The following is a 12,976-nucleotide window of genomic DNA, read 5'->3' as shown; positions in this document are numbered from 1 at the left end:
AGAAAATTAACAGGCATAGTTAAATCACTTTTTCTGTCCCTTAGTATTGGAAGACTCTCGGGCGACCGTGGGAACCTTGAGTAAGATTAGGAGCACTTGACAAGAGCTACAAATAAGATAAAGTGACTAGGAATATATCTAATAAAAGAAATGCAAAAGCCGGCCCGTGGCTCACTCGGTAGAGTGCGGTGCTGATAACACCAAGGCCACGGGTTCGGATCCCATATAGCGATGGCCGGTTCGCTCATTGGGTGAGCGTGGTGATGACAACACCAAACCAAGGGTTGAGATCCCCTTACCGGTCATCTTTAAAAAAAAAGAAAGAAAGAAATGCAAGATTGTATGTAGGAACCTATAAAAAGCTATGGAAAGAGGGAAACGAAGACTTGAATAAATGGAGAGCTACCTCATGGTCATGGATAGGAAGACGGCATTGTTAAGGTGGGTGGAATACTTGTTAAAAAAAAAAAAAAGAAGGAAGGAATCCTTGTTTTTAAGCATGGACGAATCTCAAAACCATCACGTTGAGTAAAAAAAAAAGAAAGAAAGAAAGAAAGCCACAAAAGGATATATACATAATACCGTTACTTAAAATTCAAAACCACATAAAATTTACTGATAAGGGCCGGCCCGTGGCTCACTCGGGAGAGTGCGGTGCTGATAACACCAAGGCCCCGGGTTCGGATCCCACATAGGGATGGTCGGTTTGCTCATTGGCTGAGCGTGGTGCTGACAACACCAAGTCAAGGGTTAAGATCCCCTTACCGGTCATCTTTAAAAAAAAAAATTTACTGATAAAGCACGTGGAAAAGAAAGAGCAAATTTAGAATAGTGATTACACAGCATACAGGATCTTTGACTGAAATGGTAATATTCTGTTTCTTAATATGTACACAGGTTTGTTTTATTTTTCTTTGTACCTTACACCTACATAATATATAAACTCTAGCTTTTCACTGGAGTAAACATATTGGGAAAAGTGCACCAATTGAATATATTTATGTAATCAGCACCTAGATCAAGAACAGATTGTTACAGCATCTAGAACACCCTCTCCATATTCCTACCAGTTGCTACCCATCCCCCGCAAGGGTAACCACTATCTGAATTTCTCACCCCATAGATTAGTTTTATCTATTTTTGTATTTTATATAAGTGTAATCATACAAGACACATTCTTCGTGTCTGGCTTCTTTTACTCTCATGTTTCTGAGATTCAACCTCATTGCAAGTCTCTGTGGTTTGTTCATTCTCATTGCTGTCCAGGGTCTCATTGTATGAATATGCCACAATTTATCCATTACACAGTTTCACATCATATATAGTCTTTGGTGTGTATAGAATATTTCATTGAAAATAATTTTAAAAATAAATAACACATTAGAAACTATTAGAACCCGGGCCGACCCGTGGCTCCTTCGGGAGAGTGCGGAGCTGATAACACCAAGGCCCCGGGTTCGGATCCCACATAGGGATGGCCGGTTCGCTCACTGGCTGAGCGTGGTGCTGACAACACCAAGTCAAGGGTTAAGATCCCCTTTCCGGTCATTTTTTAAAAAAAAAAAAAAGAAACTATTAGAACCCGGGCCGACCCGTGGCTCCTTCGGGAGAGTGCGGAGCTGATAACACCAAGGCCCCGGGTTCGGATCCCACATAGGGATGGCCGGTTCGCTCACTGGCTGAGCGTGGTGCTGACAACACCAAGTCAAGGGTTAAGATCCCCTTTCCGGTCATTTTTTAAAAAAAAAAAAAAGAAACTATTAGAACCCGGGCCGACCCGTGGCTCCTTCGGGAGAGTGCGGAGCTGATAACACCAAGGCCCCGGGTTCGGATCCCACATAGGGATGGCCGGTTCGCTCACTGGCTGAGCGTGGTGCTGACAACACCAAGTCAAGGGTTAAGATCCCCTTTCCGGTCATTTTTTAAAAAAAAAAAAAAAGAAACTATTAGAACTGTATGAAGATCTGCCTTAAGAGTCCTGCCTGAGCAGAAGGATGAATCATTGAACTCTCAGGGCCCTTGCTATTTTTCTCCTTGAGTAATAACTTAATACATTCATCAGGGGTTCAGGAGAGCTCTGTGGTATGCCAGGCAACCACAGAGAAAGTCATTTCAAATCACTTATGGAGCACCTTTCTGGATACACAGTTTTGTGATGTGTTCGGTGGAGACCAACATGAAGACTCAGCTTTTTCGTTCATTAGCTGATGTCTCTTAGGTGTAGAAGACAGACCATAACATGTACTTCCAGACTGAAAGGAAGTGGGCAGCTCGGACCCCATCTATGAAGGCTTCTTAGTGTGGAAGATCTTTGATTTAAGTCCCTCAGCTGATGTGGCATCAGAGGAGTGAGAAGATCATCTTCAGAGTGGCCTGGACTGGGTCCTTTTCCCCCCAGGACAGAAAGGTGGTGGTCATTTTTGCCCCAGTTGACAAGCAGCTGGACTTTATCGCCCCAGCATTCCCGTCCCCTCTAGAGGCCCTTGTCACTCAACACCAGGGAGTGTGGGCCTTTATCTGGGCTCTGTTTCCTCCCCGGGGCACCAGGTCTTAGAGCAAGAGAACTTGGCAGGCTCTCCCCATGGTACCCTTATTCATCCTCCTTCTGTTCCTATGTGGGCCCCGGCAGGCTGCTGCAGGTAAGGACCAGGAAGGAGGTGGGATTCTTCAGCTATTTGCAAGGTTGGGGAGGAACTGCTGCTCTTTCTCCTTAGGGGCCTGGGGAAGGCATCTGACTCAAGAAGGTAGATTTACCCCAACTGACCTCCCCCTGCCTCTAATACTAGGGAACACTGAGGCAATGAGGGTTCAAGTCATGTACAGTTTCCTTTAGAAAATAAGAACAGACCAGTAAATGCTTCCAGAAAAGGATAAATGAGAGGAAGATACGTGGGCATTTTCCAACTATTCTAGCCTTTTCCCTCTGCCTCTCAGATCCCCTCACTGGCCTAAGGAGAGAAAAAGGAAGCCCTTACCCTCTCCTCTCCACCTCTCTTCTTTTTTGTAGCTGTCACTTGAGAAATGTGCTCACCAGCCAGCCAGTGGTGGGAGACCCCAGAAGGGGAGGAAGTCAGGGGTTGGAGGTCAAGTGGGAGGTTGTTGATCTGATGCAGGTCTCTGGCCTCATACAACACTCTCCCCACAGACAACATCCAGGCCATCTATGTGGCCTTGGGGGAGGCGATGGAGCTACCATGTCCCTCACCACCCACCCTATATGGAGACGAACTCCTGTCTTGGTTCCGCAACCCTGCAGCAGGCTCCCCCACCACCCTGGTGACCCAAATCCAAGTGGCTAGGCCAGCCTCGGACACTGGGAAACCCGAAAAGGAATCCAGGCTCAAACTGCTGGGGAACTATTCTTTGTGGCTGGAGGGGTCCAAGGAGGGAGATGCCGGGCGGTATTGGTGCGCCGTGCTGGGTCAGCACCACAAGTACCAGAACTGGAAGGTGTACGACGTCTTTGTGCTCAGAGGTAAGCAGGAGCATGCAGACCAAGGGCCACTGGGAACCAAGAAGCCCAGGCAAAAAACTGAGGGGTCCCTCTTTCCCCACAGGATCCCAGTTATCTGCAAGGGCTGCAGATGGATCCCCTTGCTCCATTCTCCTGTGCTCTGTGGTTCCTAACAGACGCCTGGACTCTGTGACCTGGCTGGAGGGGAATGGTCCCATAAGGGGCCGTGTTCAGTCCTTCTGGGGTGATGGGGGTGCTCTGCTCTTAGTGTGTCCTGGGGAGGGGCTTCCTGAGCCCCGGAGCCGTAGACCACGAATCATCCGCTGCCTCTTGCCTCAGAACAAAGGGGTCAGCTTTAGCCTGGCAGGTAAACTGAGGGAGGAGATAGGAAGGGATGTTGCTTCTGGCGCATCCCTCACCTGCTGGCTAAGGGAGGAGGTGAGATAGGAAGCGAGTCTGGCTAGGTTGGGGGTAACCTCTGGTGGAGCAGACCACTGCCTATAGGAGGAGGACTTTTTCTCGTGAACGAATCCATAACAGAGGAAGAAGGATTGGTTAAGCCAGTTTTCTGGTGGAATAGACCAGCAGCCCAGAGGTGTATTCTGGTGGAATATACCATTGTTTAGAAATAGGGTAAGCTATAAAATAAGAAAATAAATAAATTTAAAAAAGAAAGAAATAGGGTAACCTATGATTTCTGTGGAATATCCCATAGCAGAGGTAAAGAAAATAAGAATTATTGCTGGAAGACTTGTCTTTTTTTTTTTTTTGGTGGCTGGCTGGTATGGGGATCCAAATCCTCGATGGCGCTCTAACCAACTGAGTTAACTGGCCAGTCCTGGAGTTGTCTTTTGAAGAAAGAATATATGCACTGGTGTTATAATAGCACATTGATAGTGAAGGCAGAAGGAGAAAAAATATATAATTATTTTACAATAAAAAGACCATTATAGTTAGGTGTAGTGGCATGCCTGTAGTCCCAGCTACTGAGGAGGCTGAGGCTGGGGGGGTCACTTGAGCCCAGGAGTTCTGGGCTGTAGTGCACTGTACCAATCAATCGGGTGTCTGCACTACGTTCATCATCGATACGTTGACCTTCCTAAGGAGAGGTGAGCCCCAGGTCAGAAACAGAGCAGGTTTTAACTCCCATGGTGATCAGTGTAGTACTGCACCTGTGAATAGCTACTGCACTCCAGCCTACACAACACAGGAAAACCCCATATCTAATAAAAAGTAAAATAAAATAAACATTAAAAGCCCATTATGGGGGCTGGCCCGTGGCTCACTCGGGAGAGTGCGGTGCTGATAACACCAAGGCCCCGGGTTCGGATCCCACATAGGGATGGCCGGTTCGCTCACTGGCTGAGCGTGGTGCTGACAACACCAAGTCAAGGGTTAAGATCCCCTTACCGGTCATCTTTAAAAAAAAAAAAAAAAGCCCATTATGCAGAGAATGAATGCTACCGGATGTAGAATAACCCATTTGCAAGGCAGGAGGGAGGAGCAAATGGGCGTTATTTCAGTAAGCAAAGGCCATCCATGGGCAGTGACTGGGCCTTGTATCCCTTTTCATCCTCACCACCTGACAGTGCCTGGCATGTGGTGAGCACTCAGCAAATGCTCAGAGAATGAATGAATGGAAGAATGAATAAACGGGAGGCACTTTTATCTTTTCTTGAAAGGATGAATTACCATGAAGGGTATGAGGGGAAATGAACAGTTACGGCTGGTGGTCTGCTCTGGAGTTAGCTGCCCATGGGGGTGGGGGGCATTTTCATTCTCTGTCAATGTTAGCTCATGAGGTCAGGGTGAGAGTCCTGGAAAGAGCCAAAGTGGGGTGGTGGATATTGGGGGCAGGGAAGCTTGCGAAGCCTTTTGTTGGAAGAGCCCACCAGACTGTGGCAGGGAAGTCTCTCTTCGGGAGAGACAGGCCGTCTCACTGCCTCCCTCCCTATCCCTCTGGTTTTGCCCTTATTACAGCCTCCATGGATGCCTCTTCTGCCCTCTGCACCCCTTCCACAGGCTGGGATGTGCCCTGGATCCTGATGTTCTTGCTCACGGTGGGCCAGGGATTCACCATCCTGGCCCTCAGCATCATGCTCTGGAGGCAGAGGTTCCAGGGGGCTCAGGGCAGAGGTGAGTTCCTCCCTCCCAGAGGGAAGAAGAGGGCATGCGGGTATGAAGCAAAGGGTTGGGCTCACATCTTGCCTCTGTACCCTATCTTCTCTTGGGGTGGTGGTGGTGAGAAACACAACTCTGAATTATCTGGTGACTTCTCTTCTGTACCCCACCTGGCTTCTTCTCCCCAGATGCCTCGATTCCTCCATTCAAACCCGAAATCCAGGTCTACGAGAACATCCATTTGGCCCATCTTGGGTGAGGAAGGGGTCTGGGGATGGGAGAGGAAACACTGGGATTGGGTTGGGGGTGGCGCCCTGGTTCCTGAGGAGATAGAGAATAGAGGTATCCTTAATTCATCTCTCTGCTTTGCAAACCCCACAGCCCACCTGCCCACAAGACCAGGTGATCTCGGGGACATCTCCTGCTGAGAAGTGTGACCTGCCATCTCCCTGGCCAGCTGGCACCTAAAGGATTCCCTAAAAACCTTGGCAATGGGGAGGGGCTGAGAGAGTGATTTCACAGTCCAACTGGCCTCCAGCAGCCACTAAGCTGTGTGTGGGGTGGGGGCAGGGGACTGAAGGAAAGGAGGAGCATTATTCTGTGATGTCACCTACAAAAAGGTGTGGTCTCCTGTCTTGTAGCAGCAAGTGGAGGGGTGGCCCTGAGTCCATAGTATTGTGGGATTGAGGGGAGCCTGGGGTAACTGGTGGCAGTGAGGGGGGGAGGGCAGGGAGCAGACAGAGGTATCTAGAGACTTGAGCAATGGTGGGAAATCAGTCATAGGGGAACCTAAGGATGAATGAGGAAAACTGAGGCAGAGAGCAGGGAAGAGACTCAAGCCAAAGTAAGAGAAAAGAGATGGACAGAGAGATAGAGAAAAATAGAAGCACAGAGTGGAAGGATTGAGGGACAGAGAAAAAGGAAAAAAGACTCAACTTCCATCCAAATTAAGCCAGGACACCACTACTCCCATTCCATCCCCCGCCACGTCTCATCCTCACAAAGAAGTTGAGAGGGAACAAGCACCTTTAATCAGCTCCCAGATTTCCTCAGATGGAAGGGGAGGAAACTCAGTGAGGGTGGGGATGCCTTGCTTGGCCCCCACCCCGGACACCCTCCTTATCCTAGGCACACACACTTCCCTGTGGCACTCCATTGTGGCATCCAGAGCACGTGGGCAACTTATCACCACTCTGACACCCTGGGAGCACCACCTCCCTGTTGCCCCAGGGATCATACCCTATCTCTCTGGGCAGTGGGAGTGTCCACAAGGGCGGGCAAGCGGGATTCTCTGGTGGGGCATGTTATTGGACCAGGCCCATGCATGGCTGCCTGTGAAATGCGGGCAAGTCTAGGCAGGTGAAGTGGAGGAGGGCATTGATGCTCCCAACTTGGCCATCCCCCAGTCTCGGGCAGAAATGAGCTGGACTCCCAGCCTCACCTTCACAAGCAACTCCACAGTGTGTCCTTTTGTGTCTCTCTGCTCAAGCTTTCGCCTCACTAGAGAAAAACTTTTTCAGAAGTCTCACCTATAGTCTTCATGCTGCAGTGGCTTAAGCTAAGCTATAGGAGGGAAGGAGTACACAAATGACACAGACCGAGAAAGAGGGGAACACTATGGTTCAGGTTCCAGCACCCCAGCCCGACCCACCAAGCAGCTATAGTTCCTTGTTAGAGAGAGATCGTGCATGTGCGCGCACACACACACACTGCCACATTACCAGACTCCCGGATAGCCCTTTTATTAAGTGTATTCTTCATAGTTCCCCAAGCCCTCCTTCCTGAGTTCCCGACCTACCAAATGAGTCTTTCTTAGCAAGACTTTCCTCCTGTGCATACCTCGTGCCCCTTCCATCCCCTTGCCCCTAGAACCCACAGCTCCATCAAAATGCCTGCCTTGCCAAGGACCTGGGGCTGAGAGAGAGCATCAGTAACAGGTATCTAGAAAAGCCAAAAGACATAGAGCAGCGTTCTTTATGAGGCTGGGCTTTGGGCAGGTGCCTGTAGGGGTGGAGCAGTACCTGTAGGAAACAGGTCTTGGGAGGGGTCTGTGAAGGTGCTGGGCCCAGGGATCTGAGGTCTCTGTACAAAACTAAGTGCTTGGGCATGTCTCAAAAGTGTCTGCAGGTGTTTCCAGGGCCATGGTGATGGCGGAAGAGTGCTGGGTTGGGGGCTGCAGATCCATGTGAGGCTAGTGGAGGAAGTGGCCTCCCCACACGAAGATGGCTGCAAGGAGGAGCAGGGTGGTGAGGAGGAGGCTGGGGAGCCACTGTGGAGTGGTGGCCACGTTGCACAGGTCCTGCTCACAGCAGTGGTGCCGCAGAACATAGGAGCGTAACCAGTAGGTGGCATGGCCCTGCAGAGGGCACTGGGCCCTGGGGAGGCAGCCTTTCCGCTGGATGATCTCATTCTGGTCTGTGGGACAAGGGAGGAATGGTGAGGCAGGGGCAGCAGGACAGGCAGGATGGATAGAGACAGGGAGCGATCTGGGGAAGGGCCATTTGACCTAGTTCTACCTGAGGTGCCGATACTGATGCCACAAGCTTCATCATCCTGACACTCAGTGGGAACCGGGTAGCAGGGTTTGGCGAAGCTGCAGGTGTAACAGCGGAGCCGTCCCCGGGCAGGGGAAGTGGTGAGACCTGGGTTCAGAAGAGATCAAGGCGACGGGGAGAGGCAGAGCCCAGATCCAGGGAGGGGTACATAGATAGAGGGACCACACAAAGTGGAGAGAGGAAAGCCATGAAACGAGGGGAGAAGGGCAGACAGAAGTAGAAAAAGACACGGGGAATGGAGCAGGGGAGAGAATGTAGGAAAAGAAACCGAGGCAGAAACAAGAGGGATACAGGGATTGAGGGAGACACACAGACATGAACAGAAGCCACAAGAACCAGAGATGAACATAAAATGTGACACAAAAAGCCAGACCCAGCGGGCAGTGAAAAAGTTAAGTAGATAGCACCAGAGAAAGATATGAAAATAGGAATTGACATTGACCAAGGGGCCCAGCACAGAAGCAAGAGGCAAGATAAGGGACAGGGAGACAGAAGCAGGTGAAAGATGCAGCGAGGAAAAGACAGTCATTCGCACGGAATTTGGGAGGAAACTTTTCCTCTTCTGCTCTATCAGGCTGACCTGAGGCCATTCCCATTGGTCAGCCTCCCAAAAGCCCCCCAGCTGTTTTCTTGGCCTCTTCCAGCCACCTCTCCCCTCCAGCCCTCAGGCTCCTCCACAAGCCCCTGCCCCGTGGGGATTCCCCAGCCCACCCTTACCCAGTGTCCCACAGAGGAACAGGAAGCAGAGGAAGATGCTGGAGGTGCCCATCGCTGGACCTGGGCTCAGGAGTCTGGGAGAATGTGACCTGCACTCCAAGATTCCGAGAGTTGGAGAGTTGGAGCATCTGAGCAAGACAGGGAGGGACCAGTAAACAAACACACCTAGGGAGAGAATCTGGGGGGTGGAACCGTGACCACATTCACCAGCCTGACACAGCTGGGGCCCCAGCCCCTGCTTCTGTGCCCCACATTTCTCACACCTTCCCTGCCCCTTGTGTCGCCTCCAGGGTCTGCTCTGTTCTCTCAGTGTGTTTGTCTCTGTAACTTGGCCATCTGCCACTCCTGAGTTGTGTCTGTCGCCTTCCCTCCCTCCGCTTGTCTCAAGCTGTTCTCTGCTCTCTTGACTCCTCTCCCAGTCTTTGTTTTCTCTTTCCCCCTTAGTGTGTTTATGTCTCTCAAGGTCACCCTCTTAAACATCCTTGGCCTATATCTGTCGGAGTGTGGAATCAACAATACCCACACCCACACCCACACCCACACCCACACATACACACACACACAAAGCCAGCTGTGTAAGGGCGGACCCCAGCCAGCTTCAGATCCCTTTGATCACCCCAAGCCTCCACATGTCTATCCCGTAATTATCCCTCCCAGCTTCACTACCTTGGAGGAAAGAATCAGGGGTGAGGCTGAAGAGATGGATGTGCTCCACTGGGAGAAGAAATCAGAATCAGAAAGACTAGGAAGGAAGATGTAGAGAGGATTTGGGGTGGGGGGAGGGTGGCAGAGTCTAGAAGACTGGGGCTTAAGAGACTGGGGAGCAGGAGAGCCACATCTGGGGAATGAGGACACAATGTTCCAGGAGGAGTAAGACTAGGAAAGGAGGTGGTGGGACAGGAGAGATGCAGGAATCCATTGAGCAACGGTTTTCAAAAACTGACCTCAAGGTCTCTTTACACTTCTAAAAATTACTGAAGACCCCAAAGAATTTTTCTTTGTGTGGGTTATATCAATATTTACCATATTAGAAATTAAAACAGAACATTTTAAGTAGGTATTTATTGATTCTTTTAAAAAATAAAAATAATAAACCTATCACGTTTACAAAACATAGTTTTGTGAAAAATAACTATTATTTCCCAACAGCACAGTGAGAAGAGTGGCATTACTTTACATTTTTGCCAATCTATTTAATGTCAGGCTTAATAGAAGATGACTGGGTTTTCATATCTGCTTCTGCATGCAGTTTGTTGAGATACGTAGTTCTGGGTGAAGTATATGAAGAAAATCTGACCTCACACAGGTGTAGTTGGAAAAGAAAGACCTCTGAGAACCCTCTGAAAGGGTCTTAGGGACCCCCAGGAGTTCTCAGGCCACAGTTTTAGAACCACTGCTGAGGATGCAGGAGTTTGGGGCTCCCGAGGATGCTGACAGCATCCTGTGGGGCCCCTCCCTGTCCCTATTGGGGCCCCCAGTGCCAGCGGGGGAAGACTCTTTCTTCCTTTTTTATAGCCCTATAAAGCTCAAGGCAAGGGGGATATAAGGCTGGCAGAGCAGGGCTGGGGAGAGGGGTGGGCAGGAGGGAGAGGCACCACTGACACAGGCAGCCACAATGAACTCCCGATTTGTCGGGATCCTGCTCGCCACCCTGCTGGGGGCTGCCCTGGGTAAGGAGGCGACCAACGTACCTCTCACTTAGGCCTGTCCATGCCCTCTGCCAGCCGGCTCCCCTGAGGGCCAGGTCCAGCGCCTCTTGTCTCCTGCCAGGAAACCGCATGCGGTGCTATGACTGCGGGGGATGCCCCAGCAGCTCCTGCAAAGAGACTGTGACCATTTGTGGAGAGGGTGAACACTGTGGCTTCGTAGAGCACAGACCCCAACCAGGCCCAGGACAGATCAAGATACCTGGGAACCGTGAGTCCTCAGTTTCTGCCTCATCCCTCAACCCTTCCCTGTGTCCCAGTCCTTCTGGCTTCCAGAAACTTCCAGGCTCAATCTGGCTCTGGGCAGATGGTGCCGCTGTCGTTTACACTTTCTGGCTCCTGGCACTGAACCCCTCAGAAGCCCCAGTCCTTGTGCTCCTACCTCCCTCCTCTTTCTGAGATTCCAGAAAAAATCTCATAGGCCCATTCACTCAAGGCTGGGGCCCAAATGCTAAATTGAACTTCAATATTCAGGCATCAGCTAAGGACCAGGGAGGTATATGTACACATGTATGTTTTAATTTTTTATTTGGAAATAATTTCAGATTGACAGAAAAGTTGCAAAATAGCAGAGTTCCTGTATATCTTTCACTCAGCTTCTCCTAATGGTAACATCTTCCATAACCATAGTACAATTATCAAATCAGAAAATAACATTGGAGGCTGGCCCGTGGCTCACTCGGGAGAGTGCGGTGCTGATGGTGCCTTTAGCTTAACTCCATGAGACTAACAGGCATCTTCTCCTTTTAGCAATGGGCTGTAAGCACATAGAAAGCTCCTTTTGGGCCAGCCCGTGGCTCACTCGGGAGAGTGTGGTGCTGATAATACCAAGGCCCCGGGTTCGGATCCCATATAGGGATGGCCGGTTTGCTCACTAGCTGAGCGTGGTGCTGACAACACCAAGCCAAGTGTTACGATCCCCTTACCGGTCATCTTTAAAAAAAAAAAGAAAATAACATTGGTACAGTGCTACTAACTAATCTACAGACTTTACTTGATTTAGCCAGTGACATTTCACTCATGTCTTTTTTCTGATCCAGGACCCAAACCAGGATCCCACATTGCATTTATTTCTTATGTCCTCTTTTTCTTTTTTTTTTCTTTTTTTTTTTTTTAAAAGATGACCGGTAAGGGGATCTTAACCCTTGACTTGGTGTTGTCAGGACCACGCTCAGCCAGCGAGCCAACTGGCCATCCCTATATGGGATCCGAACCCGGGGCCTTGGTATTATCAGCACCACACTCTCCCGAGTGAGTCACGGGCCGGCCCCAGAACCCACACTCTTAACCACTATACTATGCTACCTCTTTAATGTGTTAACTTTGGCCACTTGGTTTTAGGGAGGTGTTTTTTGAAGGGGCAGAGAACGCCTTTGGGCTCCTTGAAAACACCCCAGTCTCATCCTCTCTCTCAGCCTCAGTGACCTTGATTCATCACCATCCAGCCTGTGTGGCAGCCCATCATTGTAATCAAGTGGAAAGAGAGTCAGTGGGAGACGTGACTTACACAACCCACAGGGATTGCTGCCTCAGAGACCTGTGCAACGGCGCGGTGGCGAGCACGGTGGTCCCCGTGTGCATCTTGGCTGCAGCAGCCACTGCCCTGGCCTGGCTCTTTCCAGGACTGTGGGGAGGGTAGTGGGAGTAGGGGAAGGGGAGGGAGTGAGGGAGCAAGGGAAGGGGGAATGTGAACATCTGAGGTGAGAAGGCAAGCACTCCTCTGTGAGCCATTAAAATCTACTGACCACTCTAGAGCTGACTGGAAAATTCCATCTATCTTTTGTTGATGGGAGGCTGAAGGGGTAACATGGGGACATCCAGGTTCTAGTCTGGGACTTAGTTACAGTCGTGCACTCCTTAACCAACTAAACCCAAAGGACAATTGAGAATCGGTTCTCAGTGACTTCTGGATCCTGAAGACAGAGAGAATCTTATTTAGCAATGAGAATCACTGAGGGGAGCAGGCTCTGGGCTAGGTGGGGGTCACCAGGATTCCATGAGCCTGGCTGTCTGGGATTGTTCCCCTTTCCCCCAGCTGCAGCTTGGCTCCCTAGAGGATTATTTTAAATTGAGAAAGGAAATGTAAACACTGTGATAGGAGAGTTGCAAGGTGCCCTCTTTAGTAACCAGGCCAGGTGAGGCCTCTGATTCTAACCTGAGGAAAAAAGGTATGGGCTCCATGCCCGTGCACATCTCCTACCCGTCCTGGGGAGCTCTCAAGCCAGACTGCACCTCCTTCTTGGCAATACATCAGGGGTGTGGCCTAAATTTAGGATAAGGGTTGTTTCTCCAAACACTGGGACCTGTGTGCCACCCCCAGACACTGGAAGGGAGGATGGAGGCTTGAAAAACCTGTTCCAACCCAGCCTCCCATGGAAACTCCCTGAAGGATTCCTGGGTAAGGGTTATTTCCTGGGAGGGGG

The 12,976-nt window shown here is 50.2% G+C and overlaps 3 protein-coding genes across 5 annotated transcripts; 2 read left to right on the top strand and 1 right to left on the bottom strand.

Moving 5' to 3' along the window:
- The first annotated feature begins 2,581 nt into the window (after nt 1-2,581).
- Nucleotides 2,582-5,834, top strand: LY6G6F (lymphocyte antigen 6 complex, locus G6F). Its single transcript, XM_008575053.1, has 5 exons — nt 2,582-2,639; nt 3,146-3,475; nt 3,558-3,821; nt 5,435-5,590; nt 5,764-5,834. The coding sequence occupies exons 1-5, from the start codon at nt 2,582-2,584 to the stop codon at nt 5,832-5,834; spliced, it is 879 nt and encodes a 292-aa protein (XP_008573275.1).
- A 1,467-nt stretch (nt 5,835-7,301) lies between these two features.
- Nucleotides 7,302-9,581, bottom strand: LOC103592368 (sperm acrosome membrane-associated protein 4-like). 3 transcript variants are annotated; one of them, XM_008575055.1, is made up of 4 exons: nt 9,514-9,581; nt 8,848-8,975; nt 8,092-8,217; nt 7,302-7,990 (listed from the first exon to the last, which is right to left on the bottom strand). In XM_008575055.1, the coding sequence occupies exons 2-4, from the start codon at nt 8,897-8,899 to the stop codon at nt 7,767-7,769; spliced, it is 402 nt and encodes a 133-aa protein (XP_008573277.1). In that variant the 5' UTR covers nt 8,900-8,975; nt 9,514-9,581; the 3' UTR covers nt 7,302-7,766. The 3 variants fall into 3 exon arrangements, with proteins under 3 accessions (XP_008573277.1, XP_008573278.1, XP_008573276.1); XM_008575056.1 differs by lacking the exon at nt 9,514-9,581 and adding an exon at nt 9,111-9,284; XM_008575054.1 differs by lacking the exon at nt 9,514-9,581 and having other exon boundaries at nt 8,848-9,284.
- Nucleotides 9,582-10,462: 881 nt separating this feature from the next.
- On the top strand, nt 10,463-12,264 carry LY6G6D (lymphocyte antigen 6 complex, locus G6D). The gene is made up of 3 exons (XM_008575057.1): nt 10,463-10,517; nt 10,618-10,764; nt 11,969-12,264. Exons 1-3 carry the CDS (start codon nt 10,463-10,465, stop codon nt 12,190-12,192), a joined length of 426 nt encoding a protein of 141 aa, XP_008573279.1. The 3' UTR covers nt 12,193-12,264.
- The last annotated feature ends 712 nt before the right edge of the window (nt 12,265-12,976 follow it).

Source organism: Galeopterus variegatus, unplaced genomic scaffold, assembly GCF_000696425.1.
Source record: "Galeopterus variegatus unplaced genomic scaffold, G_variegatus-3.0.2 Scaffold1130, whole genome shotgun sequence".
In the NCBI taxonomy this organism is placed as follows: Eukaryota; Metazoa; Chordata; class Mammalia; order Dermoptera; family Cynocephalidae; genus Galeopterus; species Galeopterus variegatus.
The sequence above is the reverse complement of the archived record's forward strand: the minus strand, read 5'-3'. Positions and strand labels throughout refer to the sequence as shown.

What these genes read in the sequence shown, in the direction of transcription:
- LY6G6F (XM_008575053.1), top strand. Translation starts at nt 2,582, where the DNA reads ATGGTACCCTTATTCATCCTCCTTCTGTTCCTATGTGGGCCCCGGCAG. An exon ending in GGTCAGCTTTAGCCTGGCAG is followed by an intron (nt 3,822 to 5,434) that starts GTAAACTGAGGG and finishes CCCTTATTACAG; the next exon opens with CCTCCATGGATGCCTCTTCT. An exon ending in CCAGGGGGCTCAGGGCAGAG is followed by an intron (nt 5,591 to 5,763) that starts GTGAGTTCCTCC and finishes TCTTCTCCCCAG; the next exon opens with ATGCCTCGATTCCTCCATTC.
- LOC103592368 (XM_008575055.1), bottom strand. Translation starts at nt 8,899, where the DNA reads ATGGGCACCTCCAGCATCTTCCTCTGCTTCCTGTTCCTCTGTGGGACA. An exon ending in GTTCCTCTGTGGGACACTGG is followed by an intron (nt 8,218 to 8,847) that starts GTAAGGGTGGGC and finishes TTCTGAACCCAG; the next exon opens with GTCTCACCACTTCCCCTGCC. An exon ending in CATCAGTATCGGCACCTCAG is followed by an intron (nt 7,991 to 8,091) that starts GTAGAACTAGGT and finishes CTTGTCCCACAG; the next exon opens with ACCAGAATGAGATCATCCAG.
- LY6G6D (XM_008575057.1), top strand. Translation starts at nt 10,463, where the DNA reads ATGAACTCCCGATTTGTCGGGATCCTGCTCGCCACCCTGCTGGGGGCT. An exon ending in CCTGCTGGGGGCTGCCCTGG is followed by an intron (nt 10,518 to 10,617) that starts GTAAGGAGGCGA and finishes GTCTCCTGCCAG; the next exon opens with GAAACCGCATGCGGTGCTAT. An exon ending in GATCAAGATACCTGGGAACC is followed by an intron (nt 10,765 to 11,968) that starts GTGAGTCCTCAG and finishes CCTCTCTCTCAG; the next exon opens with CCTCAGTGACCTTGATTCAT.